This window comes from Peromyscus eremicus, chromosome 8b, assembly GCF_949786415.1.
Source record: "Peromyscus eremicus chromosome 8b, PerEre_H2_v1, whole genome shotgun sequence".
NCBI classification, from domain to species: Eukaryota; Metazoa; Chordata; class Mammalia; order Rodentia; family Cricetidae; genus Peromyscus; species Peromyscus eremicus.
In genome coordinates, this window is record NC_081424.1 from 29191101 (window position 1) to 29210399 (window position 19299).

Sequence of the window (19299 nt, forward strand, 5' to 3'; positions counted from 1 at the left end):
GAACCAAGTCTTTGTTTCATTAATTTTTTGTATTGTTCTCTTTGTTTCTATTTTATTGATTTCAGCTCTCACTTTGATAATTTCCTGGCATCTATTTTTCCTGGGAGACTTTGCTTCTTCCTGTTCTAGAACTTTCAGGTGTGCTGTTAAGTCACTAGTGTGAGATTTCTCCAGCTTATTTATGTGGGCGTTTAGTGCTATGAATTTCCCTCTTAGTACTGCTTTCATAGTGTCCCATAGGTTTGGATATGTGGTGTCTTCATTTTCGTTGATCTCTAGGAAGTCTTTAATTTCTTTCTTTATTTCTTCCTTAACCCATTGGTGATTCAGGTGGGTATTGTTCAGTTTCCATGAGATTGTAGGTTTTCTGTAGTTTTTGTTGTTGTTGAAATCCAACTTTAGACCATGGTGGTCTGATAGAACACAGGAGGTTATTCCAATTGTTTTGTATCTGTTTAGATTTGTTTTGTGACCAAGTATGTGGTCGATTTTAGAGAAGGTTCCATGGGGTGCTGAGAAGAAGGTATATTCTTTTTTGTTAGGATGGAATGTTCTGTAGATGTCGATTAAGTCCATTTGAGTCATGACATCAATTAAGTCCTTTATTTCTCTGTTAAGTTTCGATTTGGGGGATCTGTCCAGTGGTGAAAGTGGGGTGTTGAGGTCTCCCACTATTAATGTGTGGGGTTTTATATGTGATTTAAGCTTTAATAATGTTTCTTTTACATATGTGGGTGCCCTTGTGTTTGGGGCATAAATGTTCAGAATTGAGACTTCATCTTGGTGGATCTTTCCTGTGATGAGTATGTAATGCCTTTCTTGATCTCTTTTGATTGATTTTAGTTTGAAGTCTATTTTGCTGGATATCAGGATGGCTACACCCGCTTGTTTCTTAAGACCGTTTGATTGGAAAGTCTTTTCCCAGCCTTTTATTTTTAGGTAGTGTCTATCTTTGAATTTGAGATGTGTTTCTTGTATGCAGCAGAAAGATGGGTCCTGCTTTCATATCCATTCTGTAAGCCTATGTATTTTTATAGGTGAATTAAGTCCATTGATATTGAGGGATTTTAATGTCCAGTGATTGTTCATTCCTGTTATTTTTTGGTGGTGATGTGTGTGTACTTTTCTTCGTTGGGGTTTACTGCTGTGGCTTTATCTATTGCCTGCGTTTTCGAGGGTGTATCTGACTTCCTTAGGTTGGAATTTTCCTTCTAGTGCTTTCTGTAGGGCTGGGTTTGTGGATAAATATTGTTTAAATCTGGTTTTGTCATGGAATGTCTTGTTCACTCCATCTATGATGATTGAAAGTTTTGCTGGGTATATTAGTCTAGGCTGACATCCATGCTCTCTTAGTGTCTGCATTACATCTGTCCAGGACCTTCTGGCTTTCAAAGTCTCCATTGAGAAATCGGGTGTTATTCTGATAGGTTTGCCTTTATATGTCACTTGGCCTTTTTCCTTTGCTGCTCTTAATATTCTTTCTTTATTCTGTACGTTTAATTGTTTAATTATTATGTGGCGAGGGGACTTTTTTTTGGGGTCTAGTCTGTTTGGTGTTCTATAGGCTTCCTGTATCTTCATAGGCATTTCCTTCTTTAAGTTGGGAAAGTTTTCTTCTATGATCTTGTTGAATATATTTTCTGTGCCCTTGAGTTGGTATTCTTCTCCTTCTTCTACCCCTATTATTCGTAGGTTTGGTCTTTTCATGGTGTCCCAAATTTCTTGGACATTTTGGTTCATGACTTTGTTGACTTTAGTGTTTTCTTTGACTGATGAATCTATTTCTTCTATTGTATCTTCAACGCTAGAGATTCTCTCTTCCATCTCTTGCATTCTGTTGATTATACTTGCATCTGAAGTTCCCAATCGTTTTCTCAGATTTTCTATTTCCAGCATTCCCTCTGTTTGTGTCTTCTTCATTTTTTCTATTTCCCTTTTCAGGTCTTGGACTGTTTCCTTCATTTGTTTCATTGATTTTTCTTGATTTCCTTTCAGTATTTTATTGTTCTCTTCCAGGACTTTTTTGATTTCTTCTAATTTGTTTGCCCTTTCCTCTAGTTGTTTACAGCGTTCTTCACATTTTTTTGTCTTTTCCTCTACACGAGCCTCTAGCTTCTTCATGATGACATTCATAAGGCTATTTTCTTCTGCTTCTTCCAATTTCTGATGTTCAGGTCTAGGTGTTGGAGGAGGGCTAGGGCCTGGTGATGGTGTATTGCTATTCATTTTGTTGTATGTGTTTCTGCCTTGACGTCTGCCCATCTCCTTGTGGTTCGTTCTTGGCCTTATCCGCACACTTGGTTCAGACAGAGCTGACAGATTCAGGAAGTCTCTCTCTCTTGTCCAGATGGGAGCTCTCTGTGCTGTGCTTCAGAAGGGAAGTCCAGGGCAAGATGGGAGCTGGGGGCCGGCCTCTAAGTCTCAGGAAGAGGCTTGAGGCTCAGGCGGATGGGCTTGGGGGCAGGGCGTGGAGACTGCAGGGTCTGCCAGGGGTCTTAGAGAAGGGGATCCTTCCCGGTGGGGTTGTGCTTCAGAAGGGAAGTCCGGGGCAAGATGGGAGCTGGGAGCTGGGGGCCGGCCTCTAAGTCTCAGGAAGAGGCTTGGGGCTCAGGCGGATGGGGATGGGGGCAGGGCGTGGAGACTGCAGGGTCTGCCAGGGGTCTTGGAGAAGGGGATCCTTCCCGGTGGGGCTAGAAGGGAACCGCCCGGTGAGCAGAACCTGGGGCCCTGCTTTCCGACATTTATTCAGAAGCTATGTTCCATAATTATGTTGCGTCACTCTGAGGATCTGTGGAGACAAAGGACTTTGCTTATGTCAGTCACTTTGTGCCATTGTATCTCAGTTGAATAACAGCTGGAGAAACTTAGTGACCATGTATCAGATACTTTCAGAAGAGCCTTCATTTGATTTGATAGAAAAACATGTCTCATATTTAGAAAGCCATCTTTCAATGTTGATCTCTCCTTATTTTATTTATAAAATTGAGTTAACAATGCTTACCCAATGCATACAATAGCTTTTATGTGTGGGAGAGAAGAGGGAGAGGAGATAGATAGAAGGATGGATAGGTAGATAGATAGACAGACAGATAGATAGATAGATAGGATACAAATCCAGGGAAAAGTAAAAATACTTTGTAAATTTGAGTCTTCCATATGTATTATCAGCAATGACTCAAACAAAATTTCATAGTTCCTGCTACCTGACAAAGACAGATGTTCAGTTTGGGTTTTGTTTTGGCTTTATTTTTAGAACAGATACAGTATAATATATGTATTCCACATAGAATTTTTTAAAGGTCAGAGTCTCAGGTGATTCATTAATTTTTAAGGGATATTTAATGAGCTTTTTTTTTTGGTGTTGATGACTAGTATCTGAGAGTGAAAAGATTAAGAAACCACAGCCTCAACCCCCAAGGAATTGAGAGTCAACTGGTCATAGAAGGGCAGTTAAAGGCAAAAATGAAACTCTGACAGAAAACTCATTATGTGTGATAGTTTATATATACTTGAAATGAAAAGCATTATTAGCAAAACTGTGCCCAATGCCTGTAAAATGCTGATTTTTTTTACTTCAAGTAGTTACAAGAAGAAACAGAATATTTGTGTTTTCCTGCATTTTTATGTGTGTGTTCAAACATCTGCTAGAGAACAAAGTGTTTTTCTATAAACACTGTCAGATTTCACTTTAAAGGGAATTTGCTATAAAACAAGTATTTCTATAAATGTACCAGAACTGTATAGAATTTTCCTCGATAGCAGAAAACTAAGTTAGATGCATATGTCAGCCATCAAGCTCCCACACCACTCCGGCCCCACTCATTTCTCATGTTAGTTCTTTAACCTAAGTGTTAAATTGACGCCTGGTACAGTTTAAATTGCAATGGGAAAGTTCTAGAAGCTATGTGGTAGTTAGTGGTACTGAATATTGTATTCACTAGAATAGTTCACTTGTGTCTTCTGATCTATGTTTGAGGAGGTGGAGTCATATGGAGGCATAAGAAAAAATTCAAAATAATGCATTAAAAGAGCACACAGTATGAAAAGTTTTATGTTCCAACACAGAAATCATTAAATCTACCAAGAAGGAAAGGGCATGATATTAAGAAGACAATTAACAAAAAATAAGTAGGAAATACTTTAAATGGCTTAGAATACTTTCTATGCTACCTGCCACTAGAACAATAAAAGTAATGTCTTATTGTATCTTGTTTTTACTTTGTTGTCTCCCTACTTCGTTATTTTTTTATTTTCTGATAAGAGGAGTCGGGGGCTTGCTGGTTCTTCAGAATCCTCACAACTTTGTACTGAATTCTGAGAGGATTTCTCAAGGGAGAACATTGCCCTATACCTCATGTGTCCAGCTCATGGGCTCTGAGAGTTTGGTAATCAGCACCAACAGAAAGCAAAACATATGATTTGTTCCATCCCAAAGTTTATATTTCAAACAATTTTTAAAATTATATGTTGTATTTAATGCTTTAAAAAATATACATGTATATATGGGCAGGTATCATAACAAAAGAATCTATCTGGGCCTGGTACCTTAGTAATCCTAGTTACTTGGGAGGTTAAGGGAGGAGGATGGCAAGGACAAGACCAGCCTGGATAAGTAAATAAACCTGTATTGAAATGAAAAAAGCAAAGTCAGGCATGGTAGTGCACTCCTTTATTCCCCAGCACTTGGGAGGCAGAGACAGGTAGAAATTTGTGAGACTTGCCTGGTCTACAGTGCAAGTTCCAAGACTGCCAGGGCTACACAGAGAAACCATATCTGGGAAAACAAAAACAGAACACACAAACAAACAAAAAAAGAAATAAAAATAATTTTTAAAAGAATCGGTATATATATTCAATGGTAGAATGCTTGGCTAGTATGTACAAAGCCATAGGTTCAATATCTCTCTCTCTCTCTCTCTCTCTCTCTGTCACACACACACACACACACACACACACACACACACACACACACACACATACACAAGAACACCACTTGAAAAAAGGGAGAGGGTGGTGTTGCATAGCCAAGATGTCTAGACAGTCATGAGGAAGAAAAAACCATTGCGTTGTTCTAAAAGCTGACTAAAGAAGGGAGTCTTGAGAATTTGATGGGAAGAACTTGTCAGTCAGGGCAGTAGTATTGCATTTTCACCTAGGTCTAATAACAGTCTGTTGAAAGATTTAAAAAGAAGGATGAACTAATCAGATTCATAATTGTAGGGAGGGTTCATTTTATACACACAACACACACACACACACACACACACACACACACACACACACACACACACATAATGGTTGAAGAAAGGCGAAATGTAATCAGGAGTCTGTCTAATGGACAATTGCAGAAGTCCTGATGTTAGAAATGTTTGTGATTTGCTTCCATGTGTTGGCAGTATTGCTAGAAAAACAGCTGGATATGAAATTGGTTTAGAATTAGAGCAGTATTTAGTGATGAAATGACCTGAATATTTATTAATTTCCAGTTTTCATTATGATGTTCTTGGTGGATCAAGTAGCATACTTTGAACTAGGGAATCACAGGAGGTGTGAATCCAGGGTGTGTTCTGGGTAAAGGTTGGAGCACGGGCAATCCTAAGCTCTCCTTGAACAGAGTTTGAGATGTTCCTGAGATGTATGAAAGAAGTCAGACAGGATGAGGATAAACAGGTCTAAAGCTTCAGAGAGATTTCTGGCCCAGAGCTACAGTGAAGAGTTATTGACTCCAGAAATGGCTTGGGAGTAGATGACATTATTGGGAGGGAAGAATGTAGTAAGAAAAGAGTTGCTGAGAAACTCTAACAGTTACTCATAAAAACAAACAAAAAGTGTGAAGTAAATGAATATGCCTTTTCTTTTCATTCATCTAGGTGTTTTAAGCCAGGGTAAACAGAATGCATGACCAGACTTTCATGTGAGTTTCATCAGTAGGAATAAGAAATAGAGGAGAGGACTTTAAAGAACACAGGAACAATACCTCTTCTGAGGCTGCTGTGTTCATCAAAACATAGGCGAATGAATCCCTTATCTTGCAGGCTATACATGTAAGCATGTGCTCCTAATATAGCAGGTAGTATAGAGATTTTTCATTTTTTAGTTTTTGTTGTTGGATTATTATTACAGCAAACATAGTATAAAGTTTTCTATTGGTTTGTTACATTATAAGCAAGCCTCTCAACTTCAACTTCAGTAACGTAAAGACCTATCAAGGAGACATCCGATTTGTAGAGTTGGTTTTGGAACAGGCAGACAAAAGCAGGCACTGAGCATATGTTCTGTTGATACTGATGAAGTGAGGTTGGATGGACCCTTGATGCAATTGATTCACCCCAACTGCTACCCCCTCAATATAAATTTGGGTATCCTCATGCTAGAACATTCCAAATAAATGTCTCAACAAAGATGATTATTTTTTTTTTAACATACTGATTTTGAAAACCATCTGGATTGTTATTCAGGATTCTCCCACAGGAAGAACATAGTCAAACACACACAGAACAGTGGGTAGATTCTAGTTTTGCCAGGGTGTCAGGTAGGATTTTCATGCCTTTGATAGGGACTGGAAATGTAAGCAGAGCAGCGTGTGCATGACAACAGGTAAGGGATGGAAGCAAAGGATGGTGGGGACCTGTTTCTAGGGCAATTAAACTTGAGATTAAAATATGTTCAATCTGGTCACAAAGATATCTTGCTAAATTTGTTTTTTTTTTTCACTTCAAGAAGTATGTTATAGTAAATACTTTGCCAAGCACATAGTTAGAATTGATTTCATATAGTATGTTCAGAAATTGAGAGAGACTGAAGTACAAATATCACCATCTGAAAGCATGTTACAAACTATTATGATTTCCTTTGTACATCATTGTTCCTCCCAGGTATTTGGGTTATAATGACAGTTACTTTCTCAGGTATGTCTTAATTTTAGGCTCTAGCAAATTGATATGGTAATTAGGATTTACTACTGCTTTAATTAGGATTTGTTATATACTAATGTCTTCTAGGCTGGACCGAGTGGTTGAGAAGCCGTTTGTGTTCGTAATGCTTACTTTAGTGTGTATCTGTTATGCAGAGTTAATACTGATACCTGTCAGCGGATCTTGTATACAACCAATGGCGGTTCATCTGATCGTGTTTGGTTTATTTCCGTTTTGGTGATTAAAAAAATAAAGCCTGCTTGAATTTTTGTCTTTCTCTATTAAAAACAAACAAACTAAGAGTAAGTGTTCTTTAAAATAAATTCCTCAGAGAAACCTAACTACTTTTTCTGTTTGTTTGTTTCTGGTGAAAAAATAAAAAATAAAAAGGGAGACCAAATCAGAGACTTTGGAAATGTTCTTTTATTCTGGAAGCATAAAAAATTTGGAAGGGCAGAATTAAGTGATGAATTACGACATGAATTTGCAAGTCGTGGAAACAGAACTGGAATACATTGTCTCCTTGGCTTTGTTTGCTTCTGGCCAACTGGGTTGGATGTTATTTTTCTCCTAGCTCTCAACTGCTGTGTGTCTGGACGGCGATTAGTTCAAATTGGGCTGATTTTTCAGTACTATAAAACTCGTCATCTGCATTGTGGATGGAGAGCATTAAAAGTACTTCCTGTGGTGCACAGCTGGAAGCCATTCTCTTCAACGTTTTGTTTTTTTCCAATTTTGTTTTATACTAGTATATTCCTACACACCCACATAGCTAGGATTTCAACAGACAAGTGTCTCTTTTACTTCCTTGACACATCTTAGAACATTTGCAATTGGCATGTTCTCTTTTGTCTTTTAAATAGTGAATCACTTGCAAACAGCTCTGTTTACACGCATGAATATATTTTAAAATGCTCTACAGACCCAGAAACTGAAATGGAAAATTAGAAATATTCAAACAGCTCCACTCCACACACTTTTTTCTTTTTTCTCTTGAGAGGTGATAGGTGCTTGGCAAGAACTCAGAGAGAAATACTGTGTACTCTGACTATGATGACAAGAAAAGAGGAAATGATAAGGAGAAAGGCAGAGATCTGCCACGTATTATGAATAATACATGACTGAACTCCATCATTAAAACGAGTATATTGAAAACAGTTGTTTTGTGACTCAAGAATTTTTTTTCTCAGCAAGCCACCAAATACCATTAGATATCAGTTATATGTATTAATGTGGATATTTCAAGCTAAATTATGAAAACTAACAAGAAGTATTTTTTGAGAAATTAAGTATATATATATACATGCAAATATATATATATATATATATATATATATATATATATATATATATACTTAAATATATGTATATGTCCATATAGGTACCTTTGACTGGTAACTATATAAGTACAATATTGTACTAGACATAAGTAACAAAGACAGCTACTCCACAATATTTAGCTAGTTTAGTATTTAAGCTGATAACAAAGGAAAGACTTGTCTAGATGTATTAATGCCATATAACATTAAATTTCCTTTAATTTATACACTAAATATATTGGGTCTTTAAAAATGATAATGTAAAATAATAATTTATCAACATTTACACAAAGGTAATACAAGTAGAAAGTTCAATGATTTAAAGCTAAAAAAAATATATTTTTCACTTTAAAATCCATTCATTAAGTGACCTTATTGCTATGTATGATCATGATTATTGTGTTATTGTTGTACCTTTTTAAAACTAGTTCTGATTAGTGGCCATGCAGAGAGTTAGGTGGGAGTCTGGTTACCAAGCGATCTGGCTGTTATGCTGTAGGTAATAGGCAATTCGCAGAGGGTTTTTCCTCCCTATAAATATATAGGTGAAGCAACTGTGCATATGTATTTGTCCATTTGGGCATTTGTAATAGAATAGAAAAAATGGAAATGGAGTAAGGATGGAGGAAAGAAGGATGTGGTCAAAGTTTCCTTTATTTTTCAAATGGTATGACTTTTTCCTTCCATTTTTTTTTTTTGTCATTTGGCTAAAACAGCAAAGCAATTCCATATTTTTGTCATCCCAAGGCACCAATAAGTTTATTGGCTTTGTGGGTAAGTCTTCCCCAGAAGGATTATATAGTGCACATTTTTATTCTCATCTAATACATTTCAATATCTGTGGTATTATATGTTAGTTGGTGTTGTTTTTATACTCAATCGTAGACTAGCTAGCCATTGCACAGGATTAAAACATTATGAGGATTATAATAAAATGTACTATACCACACCAGGAAGGAAACAAATTCAGTGTAGCAAAATCAGGAAACATGTTCACACTCTAAGGAATATTTGAACTCGGTCATGAGAGCTGAGTAGATAAGCATATTGCACAGACTATGTAGAAAGGACAAAATTCTATCACACAAACGGAGTTTTGAAATACTTGCTGTACTTGTAAACAGAATGACATAGGCCAGCGTGGGTGTAGGAAGGCATGCAGCCTGGTGTTAACATGGAGCTGACCATGGAATCTGGCTTCTATGCTGTGTGCAACAGGCAACTCACAAATGCCTTAAAACAGGAAGTGACAGGATGTTTTGGAAAGATCACTTCAACGACACTGTCAAAAATCGAGGGAGTAAAGTCAGACAGAAAGACTAGTTAGGTAACTTTAACTACATATAGTATATACTAGAGTTAATCTGAAGACAAAATTAATGAATTGGAAGTGGATTTCTTACAATGATGAAGTTGTACGTAAACATTCACAAAATACTTTTTACCATTCCTGATTTCAGCACATTGCAATTCCCACTGGCTAATAAGTATACGTTTGATGAGAATGGTAGAAATTTGGGGGATAAAAATGACTGCATCAGGCAGCACTTTTGGGGTGGTCTTCAATATTGGAGAAGAGTATATGGAATAGGAGGATTATTCAAATCTTGGAAAAGGAGTTACTGAGAGATATGAGATGAACTGATTTGCAAGTCCCTTTAATGAACCAGAAGGATTCTGTGGACCTACTGTGGGCCTACTGGGAGATCAGAAGTAATACAGTTGTCAGAGGAAGGCGAGGATTCAGGTGACAGGAAGCAGTGCTTTGTTGAAGCAGCTTGGAAATGAACAATAGGACCTGTGAAGCTAGCAGAGAAGTGGGGCGATGACTTCACGGAGACAGCAGGGAGAAGGAGAGCAGGCCAGTTTGCACATGACTCAGCAGTGAAGGAGCAGGCCAGGATGGTGCCCCTTCAATGTGAACAGGGATGGGACAGGGCGGGCTTTAGAAAGAAAATTAATTTTCAGGCTTAAGAAGAGATCACTCAATTAGTAAAAGCTTATTGCTCAAGTAAAAGGACCCTCGGGGACTTAGATCCCTAGCATCCACATCCAGCTAGGCATACAGGATGTGCCTATAATCCGAGTGCCAGGAGGAGGTAAAGACTAAAATATCCCTGGAGCTCTCTGGCCAGCGAGTATGGCAGAGTCAGTGAGCTTCAGGTTCAGGGAGAGATCTTGTCTCTCATAGGCAGCCTGGGAAGACACTTGATATTGACCTCTGGCCTCCACATGCATACATACACAAACAAATGCACCAGTATGCAACACCACACATACACACACACACACACACACACACACACACACACACCACTCACAGTACTATATCACTCACAAACCACACACACAAGCACACACACACAGTACCACACCACTTACAGAATCTCTCTCTCTCTCTCTCTCTCTCTCTCTCTCTCTCTCTCTCTCTCTCTCTCTCACACACACACACACACACACACACACACACACACACACATGCACACAACTCAGCCACTGTGCTGAATGCATTTCATACGGACTCATACCATTCTTCATAATATAACTCTTATGTACTTAATATGATCCAAAGTCAAAATCTTTTATTTACTTGAAAGGGAAACTGGAATTGGAAAGTTGCCCAGAGAAAGTAGAGTTCCTGCTGGTTGAGGGACCTCAGGTGTGTCGGGAGCAATAGTTTGCGATCAAGTGCTCTCTTTGTTCAGTTCATCTTGTTCTGGGGAAGTTTGAAAGGACAGTTTCCTTTGTAGCATCCGATCATCCTTTCAATATTTAAGAAATGTTAATTTAAATTTTGCTTGTGCTGATATTGCAAGTATATTGAAACCAAAGCATAAGATGAATCTTACACCTACTGAATTAAAAATGGCTTCTGTGAATGTATGTGTGTATGTGTCACATGGGTGCAGAAATCAGAAGAGGGAATTAGATCCTCTCTTTGTGCTAGTTATAGGTGGGTGTGAGCTGCCTGACATTAACACTGGGAACCAAATTCAATCCTCTAGAAGAGCGGCATGTGCTCTTAACCACCAAGCCAGGCCCGTTTCTATAGAGTTTTCCTGTCAAAATTTTGTGATGAAAATTTTCCTCTATGAAGCAGAGTTTAAAAAAAAAAACTTACATGTTAAACACAAGTTTATGCACAATTGAGAGTCTAAAATTAATATTTTGCTGTCTTTGCCTTTTTCATATCTATTTCCATGACATATTAATTATATGTAATATGTAATATGTTATAAGTAATTGACTTAAATGTTCCAGATAATTGAATTATGTGTTGTCATTTCAACTTTGATAAAAAGATTCTTAAATTTCTTGTCATTGCAAGCACTGCCTGTGAGTCTATATCAGTTAATACAGTTAGAAAACTGTGTTGAAACATTTGTTTGCTTATTCCAATATGTGTTTGATCTCAGCAGTGATCTCTATTGAGGACCTTTTCTTTAAATTTGAGTTAGAATTTATTATTTCTTTGTCTAGGGATCTTTTTAAGTGTGCATTGGATTTTGTGAAACATTTTGTAGAAACTGTGGATTCTGTTGTGGTCTTGTGAAGAATGCTCTCCCAGCTTCTTTTTGGTAGTTAACTAACTATATTCACACTTCAAGCTCAAATCTGTAACCTTCCAAGCCCTGCTAGAGTAGAGTTCTTGGCATCTAACCTTTGGGCAGGGTTTGGAAACAGGTTTGGAGTCACTTTTTCTGTGACTCTCTCTGTTCTAGTATCTTCTTTGTCACTTGAGAGCAGTTGTGGCTCCTTGGTTTTGCTCTTTGATTTGATTCTTCCAGTAAATGAAACCATGGATGTTGTGAAATGATCATATGGCATTTCTTTCTTGGGTGCATACACCCTTCCTCTGCCTTTAATATTCTAGGTTCCTCTGTTTCAACAGCAGCTCCCATGTCAATAGACAGACAGGTATTTTGAGAAGCCACAGCTTTTATCTTCCATAGATAGCTTTGGACCAATCAGAACCAACACTTGCTTTGCTTTGAAAGGAGCTTAAGTAGATTTTAAAAAATGCACCCACCACTGAAAGCCAAAGTGTGCAGCTCTGACTATGTAGAACATGAAAACCATGCCAATATGTGTGGACATGCCACATTGTGAACAAGTAAACATTTTAAATATGCCAAACAAAACCAATGAACTTGCAGTGAGTTTTCTAAATATTTGCCAGAATAGAACAATTTTTTTTATTTTGTTCCCTTATTTAGATCTAGACTTTTTTCAAGTTATATATTTACCAAATATATACAATAGAAAACTAAATATATTCCTTTTTTAAGCATTAAGCATATTGTAATTTCTCATACACATAATAGATAGAGTAAATATTCATTTAGCTTACATCAGACTTTGTTTCTGTAAATCCAACTAAATTTTATTTAGTTTAGAATCTACTCAGAAAACCGTCAATCATGATTATATGGATAATAACCACTAGGTTTTATGTTATTAAAATTGCAGGATCTCAAATTGAATTGAGAACTTGCAAGTCAATATTCTTAAAATGTTCATCAGCTATTTGTAGTTCATCTGCAGTCCTAATGGTTATATAATCTTAGCAGGTGACCCATATCGAGAATGACAATAGATATCATCCTGATGCTTTTGAGAGGGAATGATGGAAATAGCCTAATAGATTTAGCATATAATGAAAATGCATTGTAATTCAGAATATGACATGCCAAAGATTCAATAAAAGCTCAAATATCGACCTATTCTTTGAATTGGTCATTAACAACTAATTGAGGACCTTCCAAGACCAATACATTTCACTGCTTTTTACAAAACAAACAGCAAAATAATAATAAAATTTGATAAAGCAGCTGCTCTTTGACCTTGAAGCAAGGCTATTATACCGTGAAGAGGTTAATTTGAGTATACGATCAATAAGTATGGTAGAAGCAAATCAACAGAAAAAAAGTGAAAGATGCTAGATATAAATTTAATTAATATCTTTAATATAATACATAAAAACCCCTTGAAGCAATATTGGAGTGGTGACTAAGTTATTTGTTTTATGAAGTACATAAATTGATAAAATTTTTCAGAGGACCAAGGTCTAACTCTTCATTAAGCATTCTGAGCTTTTCAGAGGTAGGTTCAAATTATATTATCAGTCTTAACTGTGTGTTATTTATCTCCTTTGAACTGCACTGCTTTTCTAAACTGCAACTGCACAGTAGGATGATTGGGAATTAAACACCATGAAGAACATAACATTTCTTGATCAATATCGCTTAGGCACCTATAATCCTTTTATGGCTATATCTTTCTCATTCATTTGATCCATATACTCCCGTAGGAAAAAAAATGGCATGGAATCCAGTTTTCTATATTATAAACATAGAATACCCACTAAATAGTGTGGTCCTGCATCTCTCTTTCTGATCCTTCTTTCGTGATTGCTTTGTCCTTAGATAGCACAGGTCTGGTCTTCTCAAATTAAGTCCTACAGGGCTGCACCACCTCAGAATACAAAGGGTTTGCCAATATTAACAAGACAAAACCAATGTCATAGGAAGTTCAGGACTAGTTATCAGTTAAAGAAGAGAGAAAAACAATGGAACCAAATTCACATTACCTACATATCTACAGCAGGCTGAAGGTAGCTTTTGTATATATAAACTGGTTTTCCTGGAAGGCATTAGACAGAACTTAACTACCTAGCCTCAGGTTACTACCCAGAAAGAAAGATATAGCTCTTCTCCAAACAGAAAACCAAGCAGATGTTTTTCTTCTCACACTTTATTTTTTTACTTTAAATTACATATTTGAAGAAGAGGGAATAAGTAAGGAAAATGAATGGCCAGTAATGACAAACATACAGTAGTCTGCTTTGATGAACCACTATGTGTATTATGTGTGGTATATGCATCTATATCCATGTCACATACCTATCCAGTTACATTCTCTTATGTGATAGGTCAAAGGCAGGTTCAGATACTCTGACAGTTCCAGAATGACCATAGATTGTCCAGAAAGTCCAACTCAGACACCATTTCCTCTGGCTAGCACTCTTACTCATTCCTTTCTTGTGTTTTTCTACAAAATAAGCTTTAGTTTCTCCCAAGAGCTCATTTAAAGTTCCCTTCCTCATGAAGTTCATCTTAGTATTTCTCAACTTTTTGGATATATGGTTTAGTGCATGCTCAAAAATACCTTTGATGAAAGAATAATTTTACAGTAGCATAAAATGGTGCAGAACAACTGAGGAAAAGACATCTAGATGAACCTCATTTATTTCATCATATATAATTTACTAAACTAGATAATAAAATGCCTAAGATACAGAAGTAGTTCTCTGGAGACTAATTATTTAAAATTTGCAATTTCGTAACTTCACAAAATGGTGAGACTATTTCCAATAACATTTATTTGGTATGTAGAGAAGATAAAATGAAAAATATAGTGCATGCCTGTTGTATCATTTTACTTTTTACAAAACACTCTGTATTTCTTGTGAAGTAAAGATGATATTTTTGTGACTGGCTAGTATTTCTCTGAACAGTGATCAGATAAGCTGACCACATTACATGAATAGATTGGTTCATTGTGGGAAGGCCAGAAGATGTAGAGGTGAGCAAAGTCAATAGAAAGAATGGTTGAGCTAGTGAATGGGATTAAGTAACAGAACTAAGTGTTAAAATGCTAGAAAATGAGGGAAAGGTGTAAACTTCAAATAACTGTTAGCTGAAAACAAGCTTAAAACAAGAATGCTAAGGAGGGGGGTTCATTAGAGGAGGGGAGTCAGGGGCATTTAGAGACTGGAGAGTGTGGAAACAGAAGCTGTAAGGATATATACATATAGCAATTTGGGAGCAATGTATGATAGCTGAGGTATCGCTTTATCTACTTCTAAAGTTTTAAAACTGATTACAATAAAGATCACAATATTTAAAATATGTTTTATGTTTTTCTTATTCTTCTGGTCCAAAAGAAAATTCAGTAATCAAACACAAACACATAAGAGTCCAATCCAATATTTTAAATACTCTTTCTGGCTTTCCTTTTTAAAAAATTCTTTCAGTGCAATTCTAAGGTCAACTAAGGCTACAAATGAATACAAAACATATGTTTTGTATCACACCATGGCAGTGTGAAGAGGCTAGACTCTGGGGTCAGATGTCTTGGTTGTGAAGTACAGCCCTGCTGTTTGCCATCTGTCTCCCAGGCAAGTTGCTTAGCAGCTTGATAAAGTAGAGGTCAAGTAGCACGCAGATCACGTGGCTGTTTTGTGGCACAAATTAGTCCACAAAGATGAAAAGCACTAGAGTGATGACAGACATGGATGGAATAGTATCAGGCATGTTGTGGATGTGCACTAACAGAGAAGGCTGCTAGCCACAAAGGCAGCTGGTGCCGGCTGATATTTATGAGCCAACATGTATGTCGTCTCTCCATCTTGTAGATAGGCTGGGTTCCGACTCTGTCTTCACCATGTGTTAATGCTTGAAGTTAAAGCAGAAAGCATCTATGAGCTAATGAGTCCAAGGGTCTCAGCCAAACACCATACATAGAACGCAGTTAAGAAAACTTTCTGTCTGAAGTTGAAATGATAGAGACATCCCTGGTCCAGGTACAGAGCAGAGACAGCCTGAGTGGCTAGAACGTTCCATGTACAAATCAAGTCTACTTATTTGTCATCTCAAGTATGTCTTCTTTATGATGAGGTTTCAGTAAAAGAAGGGCTTTTGGTGTTTGACTTCATGGCATTGTCATTGAAAGGAGGCTCATGGAATGCTAGTTGTAGACATGCATGTAGCAGAATTGGCATTACCTAGGAGGAAGTAAAAAGCCTGCACTGGGTTCTGAGCTGGAACAAGAGGCCTCTCCAACTTTGCACTGAGATGGACCTACATAAGTCAAATCCTTCTGTTAGACCCAAAGCAGGAATTTCTGTCCTATGATCATTGACTACTATGGCTATGATAAAGTTGTGGTATCACAGAAACCAGAAATAAATAGTTTTCTAAGATCTTTTAGCACTGTATTTTTTCCAGTCTGCATATGCATATGTTGTAGTAGTAATTTACACTAAGTGATAATTGGGATATAAAAGTACCATGAGAAACATAGGTACATAGTAGTATAGAAATTACATATGATTGTAGCTTAATACTGGGTATTAGCTAGCAGAGATGGAATACAGTAGACTCAAATTGAATAATACCATCATATCAAATACATAAAGGCTATTTTTAAATGTCTGCTTGAGAAATGGCTATTTAAATTAAATTTTTAGAGGCTAAATGTTAAGATAACGTCTTGAGACCCAGAAAGTAAAAGAAATATTCTCTTAATAATGTACTTTTGATGCAGTGCAGGGACTTGTGAGCCTAAGAATTCTAGAATGTTTTGTTGAGCTTTCTGTGGTCCCTCTTAGTCATTCTATTGACTTAAGTCAGGTGTTTAGTCACTAATTATTTGATTTTTGATTGATTTAATTCCCTGAATGATATCTTAACTTAGTTGTACTTTAAACACAGCAAACAATTTGTGTGACATACCTTCATTTGTCACTCTTTTTTCAGGTTTATTTCCTGCTGTCCTGAACCTTGCTTCTAATGCGCTCATCACAACCAATGCTACATGTGGGGAAAAGGGACCTGAAATGTACTGCAAGTTGGTGGAGCATGTCCCTGGGCAGCCTGTGAGGAACCCTCAGTGTCGAATCTGCAATCAAAACAGCAGCCATCCACATCGTATGTATTCTATATGTATTTGTATGGCACTAAATGGAATGGATGATAAATAGACATTGAGGCCAAGTTGCATTAAGTTCAAGGGACTTGTGAGCCTAAGAATTCTAGAATTTTTTGTTGAGCTTTCTGTGGTACCTTTTAGTCATTCTATAAACATATTTTAGCACCAGTGTCCCATACATATACCAAGTTCAATAATAGAGGAGAATTCACTAGTTGAAGTTCTGTGTCAGTTACTAGGATCACTGACCCGAGAATGCTCTCTGGGGATGTGGTGATTCTCATGGAATTTGGCTGTTCATTCATTACCTATTTTTGAGGTATTGTTCTTGAGATCCAAGGGGAATAAAGTATTGTCCTGCCTTCAACTAGTGAGCCAGGGGTTAATGAACACAGGACCTGAAGTGAAAGAAGAGGTCATAAGTTCAGTCTGAGTGTAAGAGAAGGCTTACCTGAGGAAACTGTGGTGAAGCTGGCAGCCTAGGCCAAGTATGAACTAAGGAGGTTAATAAGTGAAGAGGAGATGAGAAAAGCAAGGTGAGGAAGGAAACAAATTCAGAAAATCTTCCTTGTAAAAAGATGTGCAAATAGTTAAGAATGACAAGAACCGAAATTTCCAGAGGGTGGAGTCTAGACATATGTGGAGTGTAGAAGCTGGAAACAACTTATGAAGGGTCCTACAAACCAATGGGAGAATGGCCAATAAGAGGTGAATGCCAAGCTCTCTTGTCAGCCTCTGTGAACCATATATTTATTCCACAGATTAAGAACATATGCTATGATCAATACAAGAGCATAAAGTTATATTCTTTGATTTAGAGAAATAATGAGAAAATCAGGAAAAGGGAAAAGTAAATCAGGCACTAAGAACTTGGCAAGAAGACCTAAGCACAGGGAGAGAGTCATGCCTGGATGGAGGCAGCGCAAGTTAGGAAGATAAGTGGATTATCAAAGTAAGTCACACACACACACACACACACACACACACACACACACACCTAGAGGATATGATGCAACATGGCATATTGAGGGGACTATGTGTAATTGCTTTAACTTGTAAATGATTTGTATGATAAAGGGAAATGATTCAAAATAATTTTAGAGATAAGACTGGCTTAGAGGTATATTTGCATCTATATTGATTGCCTAGAAGAGAGACTAATAGAGTAAATAATGGAAATTGAAGTTATGGTGGAAACATAATTTCATAATTAGACAATTTTCAAATTTGGTCAATGCTATTCACATACTATTATTAAATACAGTATTAGGTTGCCGGTAAAATAAAGAATAAAGTACCAAGATATCCCAAATATCCCCTTCCCCAGCATATGTGTGGCCTTCTCAACAGAATTTCAATCTCCATTATCCCTGCTCTCTAGAGTGCTAATCTACACTGCTGAACCTATATTGACACATTATAATCCAACCCTCACAATTTACATTGGGTCTCACTTTTAGTGATGTACAGTCCATATGGGTTTAGACAAATGTTCTTCTACTATATTTTAGTACTAAGGAGAATAATTAATTGAGCTGTTCTTAATGGAAGGAAAGGGAAGAAAACCTGATTTTGCAGTTTGTGGATTCTTTTTCATCTCAGCAAGAAAACAAGACTATAACACACATACACACACACACACACACACACACACACACACACACAGAGAGAGAGAGAGAGAGAGAGAGAGAGAGAGAGAGAGAGAGAGAGAGAGAGAGAGAGAGAGATTGAGAATAGTAGCTAAATGGCATTATATCAAATTTAGGGATTTAAAAATTGGATAAATATATCTATACATATGAATATATGGACACTTCTGTGATTAAAATTATTGATGTTGTATATCCAGAGTATTTGAAAAACTATTTTATAGAGGGCATCCATGAAAAGACTGTCTTATCTTTTAGTAACTCTGGTGTATGCATAGGTGTGAGCAGTGATAACACACATCTTTGGTCTTTCTATCTATGGTATGGTATATTAAGAGCCAAGGACCAGTGCCAGAGCCCTGGTGAAGCTTTACTAGGTAAGGAAATTACTATGGATAATCTAGGCAGGTGATGAAATAAAAAGATTTCTAAGTGGGCAATCAGGAGAATGTGACACCAAATAGAGAATAAAGAGGTAGGATTAATGGTGCAGGTACTGAGGGGGTAAAAAGAGAAGTAGCAAATGTCTGCATGGACCCCAAGGGAGAAGGCAGAGACGATAGAGGAGATATACAGGACAGCAAAGAAATTGAAGAAAAAGCCAGAAAAAGAAATGAATTGATGGATAACAGCTTGTACGTTCACTGGGAATGAAGATGAGTTCTGGCGGACAGAAATTGCCATCTATTCAGGCACTGGTACCTC

General features: G+C 37.1%; 1 protein-coding gene across 1 annotated transcript in view; it reads left to right on the top strand.

Moving 5' to 3' along the window:
* Positions 1–19299, top strand: part of Lama2 (laminin subunit alpha 2) — a 581125-nt gene that overhangs the window by 123375 nt on the left and 438451 nt on the right. The window contains exon 2 of the mRNA XM_059272617.1: positions 16774–16944. Within this exon, the coding sequence (XP_059128600.1) occupies positions 16774–16944 (171 nt within the window). The remainder of the gene's footprint in view (positions 1–16773; positions 16945–19299) is intronic.